General features: G+C 36.1%; 1 protein-coding gene across 1 annotated transcript in view; it reads left to right on the top strand.

The window, feature by feature from the left end:
- Positions 1–16,950, top strand: part of LOC136877493 (uncharacterized) — a 293,695-nt gene extending 276,745 nt beyond the window's left edge. The window contains exons 12-13 of the mRNA XM_067151591.2: positions 12,124–12,392; positions 12,884–16,950. Coding sequence (XP_067007692.2) covers positions 12,124–12,392; positions 12,884–12,919 — 305 coding nt within the window. The 3' untranslated portion in view covers positions 12,920–16,950. The remainder of the gene's footprint in view (positions 1–12,123; positions 12,393–12,883) is intronic.
- The last annotated feature ends 8,142 nt before the right edge of the window (positions 16,951–25,092 follow it).

The raw sequence follows: 25,092 nt of genomic DNA, 5'->3' as shown, positions 1-25,092 counted from the left end.
ACCTACATCTGGAACATAATCATATGAAGTTGACCAATGTGATGCATATTTGTCTTGTGGTAGCCTAACTATGGATACAGAAAAAGTTGTGAAATTCCTTACTAATGAGGACAAAATTAAAGTCCGTCAGCAAGTTGACTGGCATCCACATATTTAAGCGCACAGAGTTGGCGTGAATGTTAAAACTCGCACCTTCCAGTTTCGACTCGATCACTCAATGGAAATTCTAAGTTCCCATGGAGGGAATTAAATATTTTTTCACCAATAGAGCATATCAAAAATTAGATGTATGGCTTTTCAGGCGTTTGCTCTATTAACCAGCATTTCGTTTTAGGTCTGACACTAGACTTTTCAGAGTGGGATGTGTCAGACGCTACCCACTGACGCTGGGGTGTATGCAGGTGAACTTATCAGAAGCCTAAGACGAAACATCGATCACTCAAGTCGATCTTGGTCGGTCAAAGTTTTGTTCGATTCAAAATGGCGGCCAAAGTCATTCTGTTCCTGTTGCAGTTGCACATGGCCGTGTATAACCTCCAATTCATTGTTTAAGTTTGTGACCAGGAAAATAATGTTTAATAACCCAAAATCCAAAATAAAAAGGCTTCTACTAACATTTGTTTTAGAAAGAGTGTGATCTGCAATAATACTTGGTATTTTTATGGGCTCCGTTCAAATGTTTTCTTATTTTTTTGTTTGATAATTTTAACACTTTTCAATGCACTATTGTTATTTTTTAAGCCGTAGCAAAATAAGTTTTCAAATTTGGTCTCTCGTGTTTTTCACACCTTTCAGTACTCTTCTTCTCATAGAGTTTTCACTAAACCTGTGGATATATGACGTAAAATCCTCTTATGTTGGAAAAAATCGTGTTTCCATATCCCTGATGGATAGATTTTATTTGTGTATGCAGTAGCAAGTGTTCTCGCTTTAACACATTATTTTTCCTTGTCCCCTGCAGAAACATCTAAACGAGGTTTTGTATATGGTTCTGGAACAAGAAGAAGAGGCTGTTGATGTTGATGAAATGGGAGACCTAATTTAGAGGTCACAATTTGACAGAGCTGTGAGAGATCTAAATAGGAACAAGGCACCTGGAATTGATGACATTCCCTCTGAATTATTAACTGCCTTAAAAGAAATCAGCATAGCGAGGTTACTCCTTTTAGTGTGTAAGATGTATGATACAGGAGAAGTGCCATCCAATATTCAGCAGAATGTTGTTATACCTATTCCCAAGAAAGCCGGTGCTGACAAGTGTGAGAACTACCACACCATTAGCTTATTATCACATACCTGCAAAATGTTAACACATATTATTTATAGAGGAATGGAAAGACAAGTTGAAGCTGAGTTGGAGGAAGATCAGTTTGGCTTCAGAAGAAATGCAGGAACACGGGAAGCAATCCTGACTTTACATTTGATCTTAGAGGACCGAATTAAAAAGGATAAGCCATTATACATGGCGTTTGTAGATCTAGAAAAGACATTCAGTAATGTTGATTGGACAAAGCTGTTTGATATTCTGAAGGTGATCAGGATCAGACAAGGTAAGTAGAGTATATTAGGCAGGCCATTCCCGCTCACAGCGCTCTCATTGGTCGACCGCGCGTGACGTAGGCTGGAGGGCTGGGAGTGCGTGCCTGCATTTGCATGCATGCAGCATAAACACCAATAATTAAGAAAAATAAGTTCAATTTTTAATAAATAACTAAAAGGTTGCCCTTATTAAAATAAAATGGTACTTACATACCTCCTGCAATCAATCATATGATACTATAGATGAATAAGAGAAGAAACTCTGAGTAATTACGTCTTAAAAGCCAACTGCAAGTTCAATACATACATAGAAACACTGGAACAATTCTTGGTTTAATTGTATTTAGAACTCGCGTTTTGATGACTTAGGACAGACGTCATCACATACTTGCTCTAGGGGGCCGGTGTTACTTGCTCCGCTCTGGACGCCTGTCCGTCACGTAACAAGAGAGCAGTGGACAGGCAGGTTGCGTACCATGGCAGTACTGTACTTGCTGCTCGGAAATGTTACCATATGAACAACAGCAATGAAATACATACTGGTACATAAATAAATCATCTCTGAGGAATTATCAAACATTATAAAATAAATAGAGTTGAGTAGGATAATATGAAATGTACGTAAATCCTCAAATGTTTTATTTTTAAGTTTTTCTATGCTTTCCCAGCCTTTATATGGAACAACGACACTGTAGATTAAATTTTTGATGTGATTCAATATTTTATTACATATTAAACATTTTGTGTGTTGTTTTCGTGAAGTATCAAATACTCTTCTTTCCAAGAAGGTTTGAAACTTGTTGGCGTCGATGACCTAGGCTGTGCTGAACTCTCTTCCATAGTAAATGCAACATTTACCAATTAGGCTTGAACATCATGTGGTGCGAGGATAAAGGCGGGAACACACTACTGTCACCTCGCGAGTTCAACCGTATCGTGTCGCTGTTTAACCTGTCCAGAAAGATGTGCTATACCTTTGCACTACTGACCTTCAGTGCGTACTACATCATGCACTTCCCCTACTTCTTCCCCTACTATCTCGCTAAGTTGCTCTCATTCCTCAAGAGCGGGGAGCAAACTGGCTCCGAAGGCATTTCGCTGTCGATTGACGATGCCTGACTTAACAAGTTGTTGAAGAATCTGAAGCTGCCCACAGTCAACACTTCTTCGCTGAATGCTTTTTCATAGCATCTATTTTTTATTTTATTGTAGGTGACATACGAGTATTGTAGTTGTGCCCCTCAACAACATCTATGCAAAATTCATTGCTTACTGCGCCATTCCGAGTCCAAATCTCGTAGCGTTCAAGAAAGTCCACAGCTAGAGTCGGTGAACATCTCAGGGAATGCATCAAAACTTTTTTTAAATTCTTTTTACGTGAATTCGAATGAGAGTTATTCAATACAACGCTTCCATTTACGCCAGACTATTTTTACGGACGTTTCAGCTTAAAATCAACTGCAGAATCAGCTAATTCGTACTATGTCATCATATTATTGTATATACTAATATTATAATCTAAAAATAATAATAATAATTAAATCTTAATAACTATTATTTATTCAAAAATATAGAATGTGATGGATAAATTAAATATATCTGAAGCTCGAATATTCATCAATATTTACAATAATATTCCATTAAAGCATTGGTTGAGTATCATCCTCTTTATCTTAACTATCATAGCATTCAAGGAAAAAACAATGTTAATCTCATCTTCTCTCTAAGCTTTTGATTTTAAAATTAAATATAATTCATCTCATATAAGTCTTCATAGATTGGAATTATTTAAATGAAAATTATCCTGTCTTAACACAAATTGCTTCTCACATCTCCTATGCTTAGGTAATGTTTAAAATCTCATAATTAAAAAAATATATACTTGATATTTGATAGTGGTCCTAAGAACGATTATCTTATATGGTCCTAAGAACGTTTATTTTATATTTTTTCTTTCATGTCAGATGTACACAATTAAATGTACTCAATTAGGCACACACAGAATAAGATGTTTCAAATATGTAGCTTCCAATGGCTACCTACCACAATATTTAAAAAAAAACTCAAACAATTACATTCAAAATATCTTTAATGGAAATAGGTGAAATTGCCCTAAATATATTCAATAGTTTCATTGTCAGGTTGCAATTATGTCTTACCACCTCATAAAATTCAATCATTTAATTACAAGTTGATAAGGAATACCATGGATGAAATTTCTACCTCCATATTAGTGATAGACTGTCATAAAGAAGACACTAAGATCGTATATGCTATCAACATCCTGTTATTTTAGCTTAAATCAGTTTAAATCATATACATAATATGTAATTCTCTTCAAAATTGCCATATGAGTGTTGATTATAGATTATTGGAATTATTTTTGATGACCAATATCTGTTATAAGCTTGCAAGTTTATTACCAGGTTGCCATTTATTACATAATATGGATTATTCCATGTTTAAACATCATTACTACCACTCAATCTAACCTTGATCCACATTTGCAGTACTTAATTATTCATTATTTAACCTTACATTAAAATTCTTCTTCATACGTATTCACATTTATCATAATTCATCAACTACTTTCTTTTATACAACATTATTCCATCATATCATATTCCCTTTCTCATATTTTCTTCATATATTTATACTGCACCTTATTCCAGTATTACTTATTTGATTCTACGTAACGCATAAATCATATGTCTAGTAATATGCATCTTACTTATCCACATATATTCTTATTTAACCTGTACTAACTTAAACTCGTCAATAAATGGTCAATATTTACGAACTTGGTAACCTACGACTTGATATTAACATGTATCACATTTCATTCTCATCAAAACTTCCTGTCCTTGGCATGATTTAATGAAAATTAACCGAAATATCACTAACGAAACACTTCACTGACATATGTTCACATTCCTATCTTAGGATGTACTTAAATCATACTGAAGACTACCTATAACCTTCATTAATGCATTACTATTGAATCACACGTGTAGAAACTACATGCTATTAAACATTTCATGAAGATATAACAACCTATTCCTTTAGAAAATAATCAATCAACAACTACTTCTACCAGGAAAGACATAAAAATCTTAAAATAAATTCTGATACTTATCTTATTCTGTGTCTGTCTGCTGCCGTGATCACTGTTGTTCTGCTACATCCTTCCTCGGACAAGTTCTCCCCTGGTTAACGGCTCAGTCATCTGGGATTCTCGGTAAGTGAGCTCGTATTTGCGGGTGATGTTGGCTGGAATTCATCAGTCGCCAATCCCATGCTTGATTTTCAAGCATCACATTGATCTCTTGCGCATGCATAAAAAACACTTTCAAAGATAATATTAATAACATCTTTGTCTTAGTTGCAAAGCCTTCTTGTACTATTATTTTGCTTTATACTGTCAAATGCGACATCAATTTGTGTGCTATATACAGATTACCAATATATCTGTGGTAGTTTATGATCATCTAATTCAATGGTATTTTCTTTCAAATGCTAGGGTGTTTTTAACTGTGTTTCCTAAAGAAACCTTCGCTTTTCTTCTGTGCAATCTCAAGGTGAATCCTATCGTATTTTATCTTCTTCATATTTCATCTTGAATTACATAAATATTACATGCACAGAAATATATTCTCGTAATAGCTTCAGTTTTTACTGAGAAATTTGATATCTTATCTTGAAAATATGTTGGTTTTTTTTTTTTAACAGAAATACTCTTCCAATCTTCAAGGCTGCTTATTTCAAATCAGTTTTCTATTGTTCTCTCTGTTGACTCTAACAATTTCCGATGGTACATTTTATCTCAGTCACGGCCACTATGATTCGAATTGCTCGTATCATTTGACTTGTATTTTTCTGCCATTTAACATACAAATATTTTAACGTTATTTACGGCAATGGTGACTTTTAAATTCCGTATTTTGGTAATCAAGACAATGAAATGGCACATTTTCTTCCCCTGCCGTGGATAAATAAATAATGCTTGCAGTATATTTCCTTACATTATAGTTCCTCATCTAAATGGGACTTTTCATTGTCCTGCATTTGCATCATTACCTCACTTTGAATTTCTATAATCGCATTCGAACTTTATTCATGGTCTTGTACATAGTATAAGTTTATATTGGCAGCAGTATATACATTCCTGTATGTACCTGTCATGTTTTCTACAACATATGCGTTGTTTCCTAGTACTTTCTTAACAGTATATGGGCCGTCAAATAAGTGAACAAATTTTGAAAAGATTCGTTCAGATACATAACAGCTAGGTGATTTTCTTAATAATAACAGGTCATCATTCTTAAAAGGTGGATGAAATCTTTTGTTTTGAACTGTTTTTAATCTCCTGTTAGCCTGTCTTTTCAACGTTTTGTTCACCATTTCATTGACTTCTCCACTGCTAGGCTTTGGTTCATTATTTTCTCCAAATATCTCATCCCACGGTCTTCTCGGATATCGACTTAAGTGTATAACACTAGGTATCTGCCCAGTTGATTCATTTTGTAAGATTAATCAACATTCAATTTTGTGATTTAATTTATCCATCATTTCATTTATTTCTTCCTTTAATCTAAAATAAGAGTTTTTTTACGCTTATCTATATCATAAGATTAGGCATCCGGATTTAATCTTTGATCCTCCCTTTCCTTCCGTTTGTACGCTTGCAATTCTAAACTTTCCGCTCCTGCTGTTTCTCCATTTATATAGAGATTGGGGCAGAAGTCATGGTAACTATTTTTTTCTTGTAGATATGTGAACAGATCACAAACGTATGTGTGTCGTGTGGAAGTTCTGCAGGCATAGTATGTATGCAGAACAATAGATGGCTCTCTGATAGCTGGTAGTAGTGCAGTGAGGGCTGTGAAATCAGTCAGTTGGTGAGTGTCGTGCGAGATGGAAGTAACCCATGTTGAGTAGCGCGCTTACATCAAAATAGCTGTTCTCCAAGGGAGAAATGCGATGGAATGTCGCAGTGAATTAGTGGAAGCCCTTGGGAATAATGCCCTACCATACCATACAGTAGCACGGTGGGTAGGAATGTTTCAGCAAGGACGTGTGTCAACCAGTGATGACCAACGTTTGGGACGACCTGTCAGTGTGCGGACCGACGTGGCACGTGCCGTCATCAAGCAGCTCCTGGATGAAGACAGACGATGGACATTACTGGAGTTAGAGAGGGCAAGTGTCCACAGGATATTGCGTAATGAGCTGTAACTGCGCAAAATCGCATCGCGGGGGTACAGCATGCACTGACGGAAGTGCGCTATGTAATATGCTCCGACCACCTTGCACGCTGGCAACAGGACGGCAATCAATTCTTGTCATGAATAATCGCCATCGATTAATTTTGGGCCAGGGCATACGAACCAAAACTGAAACGTCAGTCCGTGGAGTGGCGACATGCTGGATCACCAAGGCGGCAGAAGGTCCGTCAGAATCCTTCCCCAGTCAAATTGATGGTGATCGTCGTGTATGACATCAGGGGTGTCATTGTTTGCCACTTTGTTCCACATGGCAGATCAGTGACCGCACAGTACTACAGGGACTTCCTGGTGCGACAGGTATGACTGGCATTCGGGAGAAATGTCTGGATCTTGTGGACAGTGCAATAATCTTGCACGACAATCCAAAACCACATAAAGCAGAGTGTGTAGGGCAGCTACTGCGACATTGGAAATGGGAAGAATTGGAGCACCCACCGTACTCTCCCGACATTCGCCCTGTGACTTTGATCTCATTCAAAAGATTAAGGAACCACTGCGTTGTAGGCGGTTTGCAACACGCGAGGACATTGTTAATGCTGTGCGCCAACAGGTGACCCGATTCACACATGGTGCAGCAAATGCTGAGGCAGATGGTATTCAGCGCCTCCCACATCGTTGGCAGCGTATGGTGTCAGTAGCAGGGGATTTCTTTGAGGGTCTTTAGGCCCAGGTTTGTCATGTCATCTTTATGTGTACTGTGTTGTCATTCTTTTGCACCGGGAAGGCCATATTGCCCCTATACTACCGTAATAAATTAGTGTGTTACGATATTTCAGTGCTATTCATTGTCCACACATGTAGTTAACATCTCTTCATTTCGTCTGTATATGTCACATTTTCCAACTGGTCTGGTATCTTCAAGAAAAAAAATAGTTGCCATGTCTTTTGCCCCAACCCTCGTATTTTGGTCCTTAATGCCATTTTTCTTTTTCTTGGTTTTCTTCCCTCAGGTCTTGGATATATTGCTTGTTTCTGTATTCTCTGTCTTCATAATTATTGGTTTGTCTTCCTCTATATAAGGGTCTTCTTCTATAATTACCTCTATTTTTATTATTTCTATGTTGATTATCTGGTCAATAATATGGTATGAATCTACCATTACCATTCTGCCTTCCAACCGCTTGATATTCTTGCCCACATTTACATCAAGACTCTTCCCTCGGTCTTGCTCCATTCTCATTCCATTCTTTCCTTCTAGAACTTATATTGTTTTCTCTCTTTTCTGTAAATGATTTTCTTTAGTCTTCTTCCCTGGTTAACATGTTTATTACTTCTTCGCCACTCGTATTTCTACTTATTCTCTTCGTCGCATGCACTTATGTCATGTGGAGCTGCCTAAGAATACTTTCCATATCAACTGCAGATTCAACGTTTGTGGCTGCAAATAATCTTTGAATTTCTGGAGGAAACTGTTTTTGAATTGTTTTAATTGCCTCTACTTCGCTTGGTGCTGAATCTAAATCCTGAAATCTGTGAAATTGATATAAAAAATAATCTCTATATCCTGTCTGTCCCACTTCCCATTATCACAGAAGAATTTGAAAAAAGAAATCCCCATAAAACATTAGTAGAACACTCAAAAGAATTTAACCTCTCCTCTACTGTACTGTACCAGTTTCAAACCAGCAACACCCAGGAAAATGCCATGCCACGCCACTCAGTTTTAGTAACTGAGACAACGGTAGAAAATCGGTTACTTCCTTCCTACCAAAATGTGCAAGACATACTACGTATTGTCTTTATCATCAGGTTTATCATATTTCTCCAAAGCTGCTTTAGGTTATGTAGCACACGTATCTACAAAATGTCACTGTAATATTTGTCCCAGATGGAACATAAAAATTCCTTTTACACAAATGAAGTTAAAAATCTGCGGTAAATTAAGAAATATCGTCGTTACTAGAAAAAATATATAGAGAAATATGTATACGTACTTACGGGGTGTAGACAGGACTCCCTTATGTTGTATTCCGCTGCTCATGCCGTCTTTTGTTTCTTTCTTGAGGTCCAGGGCTAGCGCAGGCAGTTCAAACAGTAAAATAGCATGATCCCTGGGCCAATAAATATATTACTTTTTTGTTGAAAGGAAAATAGCATGATCCATGGTCCAATAAATATATCATTTAATGAATGAGTTAGGGCACAAAATGAATAAACGACATAAAGAAAATGACACCTAATTAATTCAAACTACTTCAGTGAGCAAAGACATAACACATGAAAGTGTTAGACAAATAAAACACATATGGAAGCACTGTGATGTAGCAGAAAAAAAAATAGTTGCAAGGTAGTAAAGTATTCTCTGCAAGTGAAATATTTCATACTATTTCTTAATTTACTGCAGATTTTTTACTTTATTTGTGTAAAAGGAATTATGTTCCATTTGGGACAAATATTACAGTGACATTTCGTAGATACATATGTGCTACGTAACCGGTACTTTATGTTGCATAATGGTAACATCTGGCTTACAAGTAGGAATCTATTGTAAGTCATCAAAATCACAATCATCAACTAGCATATCCTCCCAGAATGGTTCCATGGCCTGAAAAGACTAGCTTTATGTGTAGAATAGTAATATAAAATTAACATCGATATGACTGTTGCATTACATTTTAGAGTAAAAATACGGGTCACTTGATTAGCAAACACTGATCACCTATGAAGTTGAAATACTGTATTTACCTGCATTTGTGATAGAGAAAGTGGAGGACTGGATTCACTACCATCAAATACTTCTCCTTCTTGAAGAGCTTCATTCCCCTTTGTCCATAATGGATCCATGCCTTAAAAAGGAAGCATATTATATTTTATATTCTGAAGAGCAAGGCATATTCCTAAGTATTGATCAAAATATACTCAAATGTATGATACCTTTATTTCAGTCAGTCTGTATTTCCTGCAGCTAGGTGCTTCTTCTTTTCAAGTCATCTGATTTCCTTTCACACCTAAGGCTACTAACATCTTCCCTCCACTTAAATTATCCATGGTTTATTTTACATAGCACACTTCACAACTTCAGTCTTTCAAAGAAACTCTAATAATGCCTCAGTCAAGAATGGGCCCGTACCAAGACATGTTCATGTCCCACGACAACGATTTGAGCAGATTATTTGATTGTTTGCTTGGAGCTAAAACAATGCATATAGACTTACACCTATAGTTCCCTAAAATATTTAGAACCATTTTGTAGTGTAAAGTGACTTACGTTTGTTGCATAATTTGAAACTTGCCTATTTATGAAGCATAGAGTTTTCTCAATTTTGGCTAAAAAAATGAACTTACGTTAGTATAGATAGTTCTCAGGTGTAGAATTAAATCTTATCTCTGAATATATCTTGTTCAAGTAGTGTCTTAACCCTTTCAGGCCTGAAAGAAAACTGGTGGTGTGAATTTTTGTTTGTACGTCGAAAACTGACTAAAATGCTCTTAAATATATATATTTGTAGTTTATTCTACAAAATAAAAATTAACATCTGAGAAAAAGCACCCACACAATTGTGCGTGTCAGGACTTCATTCACTACTTACAAAAAAGAAAAATTACTTCAGTGTATGTGAATATACGTATGTACATGATCAAATGTTCTATTTTACAGTGGGGAATAATTTAAAACAATTAAATCTTCATTAAAACACAAGTAAATGTTACATTTTCTACATTGAGGATGAGTTTTGCTTTTACTGCCCTTTTGGCTGCAGCACCTTGTCGTCGGATGTGAAAGAAAACTGGAGGTGTGAATTTTCGTTTGTACGTCAAAAACTTTCTAAAATGCTCTCAAACATATGTTTTTACAGTTTATTTTACAAAATGAGAACTTTCAGCTAAAAATCAGAACCCACACAATTGTGCGTGTCAGGACTTAATTCACTACTTACAAAAAATAAAAATAATTTTTTTTTTTTTAAAACAGCTCAGTACATGTGAATATGCACAAGTACATGATCAAATGTTCTATTTTACAGTGTGGAACACTGTATTTTAAACAATTTAAAACTTATACATTACATTTCTCGCGTAGAGTACGAGTTCTGCTTTCACAGTCCTTTTGGTGGCAGCACCCAGCACTCCCGCATGCATTGCCTGTAGGGAAACCTAACCCGCACACATGTGCGTATCAACATTCAAAACCTCATGGTATTATGTACGATGATGTAAGTTCACAATTTACATTCGCTAAACAATTTACACACTTAATTGGTTACATTCTGATATTCAGTAGAGCTTCTAGATTAATATGAACATAATAAATACTTATTTTAAGCATTACTACTTCCTCCCATCTTGCCGATGAACTGTATTTTTAAACTCTTCTCCCTGCTCCCTGGTGGTCAAGTGGTAAATAAAAATAACTGAAGTACATGCTACGTGTCCCGCACAAGCACTGCAGTCCGGTCTAGCGCCAAGGAAACATCAAATAAACTCAGACATAAATGAAATACGAACCCGCACAATTGTGTGCACACAGCCTGAAAAGGTTAAGATACTGAGTCTGGTACTTATGATAGTATACTTTTACATTGACAAAAAAGCCATAGATGTGTTATCATCCAAAAACTATATACAGTAGAACCTCATTGGAGGAGAGGGGGGAGGAACAGATAATTGGAAAAAATTGATATTTTTACAATTCTCCTTAAGAAGTCTTCTGAACTTCATTTGCAACAATTCTTTTTCTGATGTCCATTCAAATTCTCCAGAGTAAAATAATGTCCATGGTACAGTCTTCTTCTTCTTCTTCTTCTTCTTCTTCTTCTTCTTCTTCTTCTTCTTCTTTGCTTCCTACAGCCACCACTTCGTCATTTTCAAATCTTCAGTCTAATGACTGTTTCAGTGTCCAACACTTTGCATTTTCTCTTATTAACTTGTTTTGAAGATACTGTGTCTCAGAAAACGTTTCTGCACAAAGTGAGAACTGAAGCTAAACTACAGTAACTGTAGTTGACGAGATGCAACCTTGAAATTTACTTTTTTAAACTTTTGTGAAGGATTAGTGACAGTCAAGAGGCAAGTCTCAACAGAAACCAATAAGACTCCAGCTCTCTCAACAGATGTAAAAACTAAGTGTGTGAATGGCAACTGTAGCCTGGCACAGAGTCTTCTAGGATGCTTTGTACCTTGTCGTTATAAGAAATGCAACTTTTTTTTATATTCTAGCAGGCACATAGAATTTTAGGTAGGATTATTGATTGTTTAAATCATGGAAACGGTCAGATAATCTGATGATCAGTTAATCTAGAGGTGGATAATAATCAATGTTTAACTGTAATATATTAGTTAATATGCTTGTTTGTTACAGGTAATTATCCAGACCTAGTTAAAGATTTTCATGGAACGAAAGACTGTCAGGAGATTAAAAGGAAGGTCAAAAAAGAACACCAGTTGGCATCTGATATTGATTCATTAATCATAAATATGGGTCAGATGACAGTTTACAGAGTGAAGTTGAACTGCCAATGTCAAAACCTTGTCACTACAGAAAAATGCTCAGTTGTGCTACCATTTAATCAGCAGAGCTGGCCTACAGGGACTGGAATTGGAGGAAATGGATATTTCAAAGCAAGAGATGTATGAAATGTCACATATATTTTTACATGCTATTATATATTTGCCACTACTTTTATAATTGTACACGCTCATTTTTCTAATGTGTACTCGTATTAGATATGTAAAATCAGGTGTCTAATTAAAGTGGATGTTGATTGAAATGCTATTCTCATGGTAAACAGAGCTCATTTGTTACACTACATATTAGATCAGAATACTAATCTACACCATTTTCAGTTGTGTTTCAGAATTAAGTTCATTTCAGAAAGTGTCATTTGTATTTCAGATAATTTCATTTCAGAAAGTGGCATTCTTAATTCAGATATGTCAATTTAATTTCAGAATGTATCATTTTTAATTCAGAATATGTGAAATGAATTTCTGAATGTATCAATAGCAAGATTTTTTCCCTTTGTAAGGACTTAAATTAGAACATATGGTTTTGTATCTAAGCAGCCAGTATAAACTTTTATTTCAGTAGTAAACAAAGTTGTATACTGTTCTGTTCAAAGATTGTGTTTGGTATGAAGAATGGAATTGAAAGATAATTGCAGCATTTACGGTATCCATGGTAAGGAATACCATAAAGCGTCTTCTTCCATGTCAACATCTCCATCATGTAATGTCCAAAATAGAATATGCAAGCCCATCTGCTGAACAAATGTTAAAGAAGAAATTGTTGTGGTAAGAAAACATCTGAAAGGCACTCCAATCAGGACTGGGAAAGGATATTGTACTGAAACCTTTCGTGGGGGTAAAAAATATCCCACATTGGCAAAGGGGTAGGGAATCTATGTTCGACATTGGCAACATACGTGGAACCTTTCTAGAAGGTGAAGGGAGTGTCATGACGGACAGGTTTTGGACCTCGTAGGAGGTTAGCAGGTTGGTTGGTTGGTTGGTTGGTTGGTTACTTGATTGCAATGTTCCTGAGTGGTTGGAACGAGTTGGTTAGGAAGCTCCAACTAGGTGAGGAGAAGAAGGATAAAAAGATGATGTTGCTGCTCCCTTGTTGAATATTTACTAGTCTTGAGAAGACTGGAACTATGTACAATATGTACAGAGAAATGAGACTCTAAATGATTGAGTCTTGAGTTGAAGTTGTCCAGGCATATCTTAATACTCTAAGTTGAAGTAGAAATTATTATTCTCAGTTGCATAATTGTCTTATCAACTGACAAGGATTTGTCTAGCAACTGCTCCGGGGAGTTTCTCACAGAAGGCCCCGGAGCAAGGTTACAGAGTCTTATATAGGCACCAGGGCCCCACCTAATGTTCTCGAAGCTCTTCGAATGTTCTATCGAACGTCATCATAAAACATTCTGTATGTTCAACCAATCAGAAGCTTGCATATCCCTGTATTCTTCCTCTATGACTCGAGCCTGTCCAGTGGCCTGACCTATGTACTGTGTACTATGAATCACCACCTCATGATTCTTATTATAAGCCTTGTGACTAACTTCTTGCTCAAGACTCTGAAATCCATCCTTTCAACCATATTACAATTTTATGTGAATTATATATAATTTCCTTACTTTTATAACTTCTTTATGAATAATGAATTCCAGCTCCTATACTGGTTAACTCTAATATGTCAGGCCATAGCAGTTCGTCCTATGTTCCCATGGTTTGATTCTCGTACGAAGTTGCCGTCCTGAGTTCATGTCTCGGGGAGGACACGACATGAGAGCCAAGCCCTGATGCCTGTGTGAGGTTCGAACACACACCTCTTCACACCCTGTTATAGTCATCCGGCTTCCTCAGAGTCGCCCTCAGTTCTGGTCTAGAAAAGTAATGTGTTACTGAGAGACTTACGAGCCAGAGGTAATAGAGACACTCGATTCTACTGCAAATGAAATTCTTCAAAAAACTGCTAAAATAAACTTTAATGGCCTTGATGAAAAAAATTGATTTCTTTCTCACATATACTATACATTGGGTCATCTAGACCATGACTCGGAGAATATGATCCCCGGCATGAAATTTTGAATCCCGTAAGATGCTTTCTGAGACAAGTAAATATCATAACTATGAATGCGTTAGCAAATCCTAAATATTAAAACTCCCTTTTTTGCACCAGGCGCAAAAGATATATTTACAACAGAACAAAAAAATGAGGCTATTTGAGTGGTTAATGTCTATCCTATTTGTAGTGATTTGAAAAAGGAAAGAAAACCTGATTTGGACTTGGAAGACTGTGGGGAATTTTATGTGTTCATCTATTAATTTTGTATGATCATGTGTTTATTTATTGTTTTTTTTTTTTTCTGTTTGGGGATATTTGGAATTGTTTTGTTATGACACTGCTTCAAGATTGTTTGGTTGTTATGAACAATTAGTCTAAAAAAAAAAAACGTTTAAAGGTAATATGAAATATTTGTGGGACGTACTGTGGCACACGTGCCAGATCGGGTAGGATGCTTCCAGGAGTTTCCGGTTGCATCATTTTGCATCAGTTTGGAAATTTCTCGATGCTGCACGAGGTACTTTATTAACATAATTTGCTGGAACCTCATTGGCCATAAGAAAACTATTTGTGATTGGCGAACAAAGGAAAATGAGGGACGCTCGTTGGTTGTTTCACGATTTCTCCATTTCCGGTAGAGGAGCTTTTGGCGAGAGCCTAGCTCTTCGAAGCCGTCTTGTAATTTTGACCGCTGAAGGGAGAGGTTGCCTTCTCCAGGTGATGGGTCTTCTTGGCCCCTCCAGCAGGTAAGCACTTAGCTTTTTCATCTTTCTGGTAATCTTTCAAATGTAGTGTTCCATTTAATTTTGTTTTTGCTGGAGCTTACCTGTTTTTCCTTCAGTCGCCAAATTTTTTTTCTCAAAATGACTTAGCTTTTCCGGCAAGTCACATCATATTTGTTAAGAGACAGTTCCCTTTTCTTTGTTTTCGTAAATTGTGCTAAATGTAAAATGTTTAACTCCTTTCGGTAATAATTGTAAATTGTAATTTTCCCCTTTGGGGCTGTCTCGTAAATCTGCGTCATCTTAGAGTATTCACATTTAGGACGGGCACCTTTTCTCAGAAGTGTTTTTGAGGGAACTGCCTCCTAAATGAGCTCTGTACTAAGATAATGATTTTAAATGTTGTATTTTCTTTTCTTCCATGTATATTCTTTCTGACAGTATAATGTTACTTAAATTTTACTCTTTATGACAGTATAATGTTACTTAAACCTTATTCTTTCTAACAGTATTGAAAATGAAAACCTACAACCTGTTTTCCAGTCTTTGACCGGGTTAGGGATGTAATGAATGAACCATATAGGCTATTATTACAATGGGGTCGCCAGTCCCAAGGTGATATCAATGACTGATAAATGCTACAAACTGGTAATGGAGTGTGTTGCTGGGATGAAAGATGACAGGGAAAACTGGAGTACCCGGAGAAAAGGCTGTCCCACCTCCGCTTTGTCCAGCACAAATCTCACTCTGCGATGCTATTTTATTTTACATAAATAAATATCACACGAGAACACATTCACTTCGTTATATAAATTACTTTATTTACACTGTACGTCACAACACACAATTATACACAGTCACAAATCTCACTATATACAACACTCAATAGCAGAGTGCACTGTAACATACTCTCTTGAATTCACCGCCTCACTCACTCGAGTCCAATACTCAGACTGTGTCACTGACTTGACAGCTCGATATTTATACTATTCGATCAACCATCTAGAATGATCGACTTCTGGAAGAGTTCTTACAACACTCTAATGGAACACACTTGAAACATCGATCGACCATCTAGTCGAATGGGTACTCAGACTTTCCTCTACTATTTACAAATGTACATGGAAATATCTACAACATTCGTAATGTCTCTACGTGTATCTGGATAATAAAACCTTACAGTAAGTTTCCAGAACCCTTCATATATACCAAATTATAGTACAATAAGTCTAACATACGAACATTATGGAATTTTCTACCGCTTTCGGCTATATGGATTTTGAGGTTAACTTATACACAATACGTATTTGAGGTTATACAATTTTGTACTACATATTTACAGGGAAACCATATATTAGTCATGTTTAACACTTAATAAAAGATAATTTAGCATTAAATAAACTATAATTTATTAAACATACTAATTGAAGGTTTTGCACCAATTACAATGTCGTACGTACGACAATGGAGTGACCGGGATTTGAACCACAGTATCCAGCGGTGAGAGGCCGACGCGCTGCCGTCTGAGCCACGGAGGCTCCTTCTGACAGTATTATGTGAATTAAATATTGCGCCACGAAACTTTAACATTCTATGAGATTTTCCTTCCTAAAGTTATGTAAAGTAGCGTCACTGAATTTGTGCATTTTGGGTAAATTTTCGTTATTGTTTTAATCATGTTACAATTTATTGTGTAATTTTGTTTGATCACATTTGCATGTTATTTCCATCTAAATTATTAAGTAAAAAGTATATTGAAGTCTGAATCACCATTGATTTCGCTTCTTCAGCATTGCCAGAACCTTTCACCACCTGGATATAGTCCCACCGCTTTCCACTATCCTTTCCTTAGCTGTCATGTTGCTTAACCTGATCGTTACTGTTTGTTCTTTTCTTGTGCAAACATGCGCTTGTTTTTAATATCTTTGATTGTGTGTAAACATTTAAAATCTGGATTTTTTAATTTATTATTATTATTATTATTATTATTATTATTATTATTATTATTATTATTATTATTATTATTATTATTATTATTATTATCATCATGTATCATTACGTTCATTTGTGTTTGTGTAACAATGAGGTTACACTGTTAACACCACAAGAACAATAAACAGAAAGAAAATACACTTAAATCAAACTAGCAAATGAGATTTCTTGGGCCACAGAAGAACAAACCCAAGATCCTACGCAATGGCGAGACAGAACTCGCCCACAAAACAAACACATATATACCACAAAGAACAATGCATAACACATATACAAGGGAAGAAAAAAGAGCACTTGCTGGATGATATCTCTGTCCAGGTAAAAACAGACCCGGAATGACTCTCCACTTAGGTTTGCCGGAGATTCAATCATTGATTTTCTGCCATCATGGCAGGTCACTGAAAAAGCCTATATACTTTATTTGTGGAGAGAGGGAGTTTCTGTCACCTACAGCAACTTATTAATTAATAACTATTTGTAGTTTTTAGCATTTGCCATAAATGCAAAATATGTTGAAACTGTGTCAGTGTATGTGCCTTCATCTTATACGACCCGTACGAGTGGTTTTTAACAATTTCAAATTAGAGATAAAATGCAAAATGGGTTTGAAATGCAAAATTATACCATTTATGTGAAATAGATGCAAAACTTTCATTTTTATACAAAATAAACATTATCTTTTAAAAAATGATGCATTTTTCTTAAAAATAAGACATATATTGTCATTTATTTCAGGGGAAATAATGATTACGGTACCTCAAATCTTTCAATGTGTGGAATATCTTTCAATGGCCAAAGAGCAGTGCGAAGAACAACCAATCAAACAGCAAATACACTTTCAAGTACACACATTCATTCTCTTTGTGTTGACCCTTGATCATAGTCGGTTATTCTTGACATAGGTGCTGAGTAGTAGTTTTGTTTGAAAGTATGGTAGTGGTTTATTTTATTGTCTGGTAGCCGTGGTGACGATCAAACAGCGTGCCGACAGCTACAAATCAGGACATTTTTATGTAAGTGATAAAGGTAGGCATTGATGTGCCAACTTTGCAATCGAAGACTTGAAAGGAAGAAGAAAGATGTTTTGGAGTCCTTCCTTTGCCTCGGCAGCACTGCAGAGCATTTGGGCCTCCACAAGCGGCGTCGATGTAGGGAGGTCTTTTAGCAATTACAACATCTGATAGGTGGTCTCGAATGAAGGACACAAACAATTGGCATGTTGTATTTCAATCATCATTGAAATTCCTCTTTCTTGTAGGTGTACTGTACTGTACTTGTACTGTGATGAATGAATACGTTCAGAGTAGTATTTTTCACTTTAAAGTTGTGTTTGTAAATTTGTATGAGAGAGAGAGAGAGAGAGAGATTAATTAATACTTCTTGCAGTCGTATGGTGATGTTTGTCTTATTTTCCATAGTGTATTCAAAACTGCATGACGAGCAATGTGTGATTAAACAGTATGATTTTACTCTAAAATGTTGTGTGTCGGGTTTAGCAAATTATGCATAATGTGTAAACAGTTTGCTACAAAACTATAAACTTGAGAAATATAGATGCTACAAAACGTTAAATTTGAACATCAAAATGCTAAATCTTTGATTTTTAAATGCTATAAACCACAAACTCTATTTATAACCTATCCTTAAGGCACAACTATCTCCTGGTATTTAAAGCATTTAATAGATTGAGATTTCTCTTGGGAAGACTGCAATATGACTTTGGGGTGTTGCGCTCTTCATTTCCCCTTGCCCTGACATTGCCTCAGAAGGCTTTTCATTAGATATTAACACCTATGGCTTGGAACATATACCAGACATGGCCTGCCCCTTAAAGCTGGTAACAGAGATTCTCTTTCACAAAGCTCTCTGCAAGAAATCTGTCATACAATGTTTCTAATATCTCATTATACTGAGGAAATTATTTCTTTTAAGCCACTGTTGTATAAAATTTCCCTGTCAATTTCTCTAGCACGATAACCATCAAATTTTCCATCATTACGTTGTTAACAAGGGTATTATCTTGCTAGCCATTCCACACCAACCAAGCCTTATAAAATATAGTCCTGGTTTCAAAACCCAAATTCACACAAGGAAAACTAATCTCTTGAACCTTAAATTGACACTACTTTAACTGAAACAACTTCTCTAACTCCAAGAGACAGAGAAATTCTGTGTGCGTGCGTGTGTGCACGCGCGCTTCCTTATGAAAGACATCTATCTAAAATGGTGGATATTAATTCGAATCTCGGCAATGTTATACGCCATGCAGCACATCTTAAATCAAATGCACTATGCTACACAAATTCCTATCAATTACTTTAGAAAACTAAGTGCATTTCTAATGCAATTTACAAGCTTCCTAAAGCATGCGTAAATTAAACTTTTATTTATATGTAATGCTCTCCTGTTTCCCCAATTCATAGTGCACTCTCGTGATCTTAAACTCGTGAAACTAACTCACTTTCCCCTTGTAACTACTCCCACCACTATTGTTACTATTAATTTCCTTCATACAATTCTTTTTTAATTTGTTGAGCACCAGTCGCTGTAATAAGCAACAAAATTCAGAGAGCATGCCTCTTATCTTTATTATTCTCAAGGCGTGGGGTGATAAACTCACATACCTGGCAATATACAAGAATATGGATCAGGAAAAATGTGGATTGTGGTCGCATTTCCACAATTGAGGATTGTACTTGGACATAGAATCAATTATTATTATTAAAAGAAAACTGAACTCATGACTATACTTCACATCATAATGAATATACATTGCCATACTTTAATTTAATACTAAAAAAATACCCTGTGAGATCTTCATTGGGGTAATCACATAAATGGGATTGTAAATAAAGGGTACAGATCTCTGCACATGGTTATGAGGGTGTTCAGTGGTTGTAGTAAGGATGTAAAGGAGAGGGCATATAAGTCTCTGGTAAGACCCCAACTAGAGTATGGTTCCAGTGTATGGGACCCTCACCAGGATTACCTGATTCAAGAACTGGAAAAAATCCAAAGAAAAGCAGCTCGATTTGCTCTGGGTGATTTCCGACAAAAAGAGTAGTGTTACAAAAATGTTGCAAAGGTTGGGCTGGGAAGAATTGGGAGAAAGAAGATGAGCTGCTCAACTAAGTGGTATGTTCAAAAACAATAAAGGTGTTTTTTAATCCACCTATTCAATACTTTTATTTTCACTTATATTGGTTACATAAACAGACTCAGTTAAATGGGACATGTTTCACCCTCTATTTAGGGCATCTTCAGCCTAAAAGCAATCTTCAAGAGTACATCTAATGTTAAATATGGAAGCTAAAAGTTTAACTAGTTACTAAAATTTGGGACGTAAAAAAGTGAAAAATGATACATTATACAAACATGTTAATGGAAACACTGTCATTGATTAAACTATAATCTTGTCAGAGACTAAAACTTCTTCCATTACAATTCTAATTAAAATAGTTCATTTAAAATTGTTATTGGAATACCAAAGTGATAACATAATGCCAACGACATGAGGGCATGAACACAAGTGAATACAAGCACAAACATGAATTCATAAAAACAACATGTTCAAGGCCGCTGATGAATTCGTGAGCATAAGGTGAAATAGAAGCATCAGTTGAATTATTGAAGAAGTGGCCCTTAGCACCGGACCAAAAATGAGATTTATAACATGTAATACAGTGAAACCTCGGAATGCGAGTAACTTGGTCTACGAGTGTTTTGCAAGATGAGCAAACATTTTAAATAAATTGTAACTTGATAAGCGAGTGAGGTTCCGCAATACGAGCATCACGTGTGCATACATTTTCCCCTCCCCTGTGCCTTTGTTGAATTGATGAACGAAGTCTTTGGTCCTGTAGTGAAGAAATACCTCTCAGAAAATAATCTGCCGCTCAAAGTCTTGCTGGTTATGGACAATGCTCCCCTCCAGGCCTTGAGGCCTGGAGGACGACTTACTGGAGGAATTGAAGTTTGTTAACCCTTTCAGACCATGTACGCACAATTGTGCGGGTTCGTATTTTATTTATGTCTGAGCTTATTTGACGTGTTCTTGGCGCTAGACCAGACTGCAGTGCTTGTGCGGGACACGTAGCATGTACTTCAGCTGTTTTTATTTAGTACTTGACCACCAGGGGGAAGGAAGAAGAGTTTAAAAATACAGTTCATTAGCAATATGGCGGGAAGCAGTAATGCCTAAAGTAAGTATTTATTTATTACATTCATATTAATCTAGAAGCTTTACTGAATATCAGAATATAATCTATGAAGTGTGTAGATTGTGTAGCAAACGAAAATTGTGAACTTTCAACATCGTACGTAATACCATGAGGTTTTGAATGTTGATATGCACAAATGTGCGGGCTAGGTTTCCTTACAGCCAATGCATGCAGGAGTGCTGGGTGCTGTCGCAAAAAGGACTGAGAAAGAAATCTCGTACTCTACATGAGAAATGTAATGTATAAGATTTTAACTGTTTAAAATCGTTCCACACTGTAAATTAGAACATTTGATCATGTATATTTGCATATTCACATGTACTGAGATGAATTTTTTTTTTTTTTTTTTGCAAGTAGTGAATGAAGTCCTGACACGCACAATTGTGTGGGTTCTGTTTTTCAGCCGATAGTTCTTATTTTGTAAAATAAACTGTAAAAACATGTATTTGAGAGCATTTTAGTAAGTTTTTGACATTTTGACACCTCCAGATTTCATTCAGGTCTGACGACAAGCTGCTGCTGCCAAAAGAGCAGTAATGTCAAAACTCCTCCTCAATATAGAAAATGTAACGTTTACTTGTGTTTGAACGAAGATTTAATTGTTTAAAATTATTCCCCACTGGAAAATAGAACATTTGATCATGTACATATGTATATTCACATGCTTTGAGGTAATTTTTCTTTTTTGTAAGTAGTGAAGTAAGTCCTGACACGCACAATTGTGCGGGTGCTTTTTTCAGGTGTTAATTTTTATTTTGTAAAATAAACTAAAAATATATGTATTTAAGAGCATTTTAGTCAGTTTTTGACGTACAAACAAAAATTCACACCGCCAGTTTTCTTTCAGGTCTGAAAGGGTTAAGGTTAAGCTGCTTCTTCCCAACACTACTCCACTATTCCAGCCTATGGATCAGCAAGTCATTTCGAACTTCAAGAAGCTATACACCAAAGCACTATTTCAGCGATGCTTCGATGTGACCGAAGGAACAAACCCTACCCTCCGAGAGTTTCGGAGAAATCATTTCCTCATTGTGAACTCCCCGAAGATCATTGATAAAGCTTGGGATGGAGTCACCAAAAGAACTCTCACTTCCGCTTGGCGAAAGCTGTGACCTGACTGTGTTCATGGACGTGACTTTGAGAGGATTGTTGGTGACAATGAGCCACGCGTTGTCAGTGAAATTGTGTCCTTAGGGAAGACTATGGGGCTGGATGTGAATGACGTGGACATTCAAGAGCTGGTGGAAGAACATAGTCAGGAACTGACCACCAACGAACTGATGGACTGCATCGCGAACAACAGGAGGAGGTTATGGAGATCTTGTCCAGGGAAGAGGAGGAGGAAAAGTCAATGGAATCCCTCACTTCAACTGAGATTCGGGAGAAGTGCAAAATGTGTGAAACGGTGCAAATTTTGTAGGAAAACACCATCCGAATAAGGCTGTAGCAGTTCGAGCTATAAATCTGTTCAGTGACAATGCAATGTCACATTTTTGTGAAATCCTCAAAAAAGAGTCAAAAGCAACAGTCATTGGACAGATTCCTCATTAAGTTACACGAAAAGAACAATGCCAGTGAGCCAAAAGATAGCAGTGATTCCGTTAGTGAAATTCATGCTACACAGTAACACTTCTCATGCCATCTCTCGTCTTCCTCACACCAACAGTGTTTCTATTGTAAGGAAAAGAAGTGCACTTTAATTTGTTTTACGTTATATTTTGTTTTAGAAATGGTATGCGAAAAATACTTTTGTGTTGTGGATGAAACATCCGCGTTTCAATTGTTTCATATGGGAAAACTTGCTTTGATATACGAGTGCTTTGGATTACAAGCATGTTGCCGGAACGAATTATGCTCGCAATCCAAGGTTCCACTGTAAGTGGTATGTTCCGAGCTGTCAGCGAACAGATGACGTGGAATGACATTACTGGACGAATAAGTTTGAGTGGCGTCTTTAAAGGTAGGAAAGATCACAATATGAAGATAAAAGTTGAATTCAAGAGGACAATTTGGGGCAAATATTAATTTATAGGAAGGGGAGTTAGGGATTGGAATACCATACCAAGGGAGATGTTCAATAAATTTCCAATTTCTTTGAAATCATTTAAGAAAAGGCTAGGAAAACAACAGATACGGAATCTGCCACCTGGGTACTGCCCTAAATGCAGATCAGTATTGATTGATTGTTACATACAGAAACTTGATCTAAATTTAAAAAGCTATTGTCATTTTACGTGAAGTAACTGTGATATCGCCGCTGATTAAATTCTTCTTCATGTTATTTTTGCATAACATGTCTGATGATATCATTACCTGATGTCTGCAACTACCGCTGTTGAACTTGGTACTACTGGAAATCCATCCGGTTGAAGTTGGAGGCCGTCTTCTGTTATCTCATCTTCTTGCGTGACCTGGAGTTGACCTACTTTCCCTGTCCGAGTGTAATAACCTCCATGCGGTTACGTCCATTCGATATTTATTGTTAGAAATTGGAAGACTTTACTGAAGAACCTGTAATATTCAAGCAAGCTATCTACTCTAGTTTCACACATCCTGATAGCTAATATAGAGACTGTTGAAATAAATATAAAAGTTCTATGCGATGTTAGATGTAACTAGGTATGATTCAATTCTCAAACAAAGTTCGCAATTTACATAATAGAATTCAATAAAGATTTATTTATTTATTTATTTATTTATTTATTTATTTATTTATTTATTTATTTATTTATTTATTTATTTATTTATTTATTCATTCATTCATTCATTCATTCATTCATTTATTTATTTATTTCTGCTTCTCAATCAGACCAGTACAAATTACCACTCATATGAGACCAGTACCAATTACCACTCATACCAGACAACTACAATTTACCACTTATATCAGACCATCCTTACATCGACTTATATAAACTCGTCATGTCCACTCATCTGCCTTCTACCTCATCATCCCTTCCACACCGACACACGGTAGCTAGCGAATATGGAAGCAAGATCGAAGCCACGTGGCCATGCACGTTACAAAATTTGTCATGTGGGTTAATAGCTTCCCCATGCGCAAGAACTGTTACCACCTGGATGTGTCAATGGAAAATTTTCTTGTCTAATGCAACCTCGGTTAAACATAGCCTTGGTTGCACAATGTCATGCTAGCTCATCTGCCTACAGTTACAAGTTAAAGTATGACTTTTTCAAATCAACAAATCTCACTTATTTACATTTAGAATAACTACAAACAGAATTCCCTTATCCAATGATTAAATTACATAATATGCGTGATACCTAATTATACTACAATCTAAATAATGAAAATCAGAATATAAAATGTAATGAATCGGGTCACTTAATGATAATAATTATAATAACTGCTGAATTAAGTCTGTAACCCTGTTGTACAGTTACAACCTGAACTAAAGCACTCTCAAACCTAGATGCTTCTAATCAAAAAGTTCCCATGTAATAAATTCCCAAATTAAAATTCCAAGATAAATATTATATTATGGTTATAAACTTGGATATTACAAAAGATCCTGACTTACGGTTTCTACTTAACTGAAATAAATTAACAGATTCAAATTGCTTCATACACTACCTTCCCTTTTCAGGGTCAATTTTACATCCTCTTGTGCTAATTAACTACACTCACCAACAAAGAAAGCGAAACACTATGTATTTCAGGGAAAATTTAATATTAGTTCATTTGAAACCTTGTATAAATTACATGTTATGACATTACAACTATATGCAATGTATCATAAGTTAATTAGCCCATTTGAGAAGTTTCAGTGCGATATTGATAAACGTTATTCATCGTGGCA

This window comes from Anabrus simplex, chromosome 7, assembly GCF_040414725.1.
Source record: "Anabrus simplex isolate iqAnaSimp1 chromosome 7, ASM4041472v1, whole genome shotgun sequence".
Lineage (NCBI taxonomy): Eukaryota > Metazoa > Arthropoda > Insecta > Orthoptera > Tettigoniidae > Anabrus > Anabrus simplex.
This window is presented reverse-complemented; position numbering and strand designations above follow the sequence as displayed.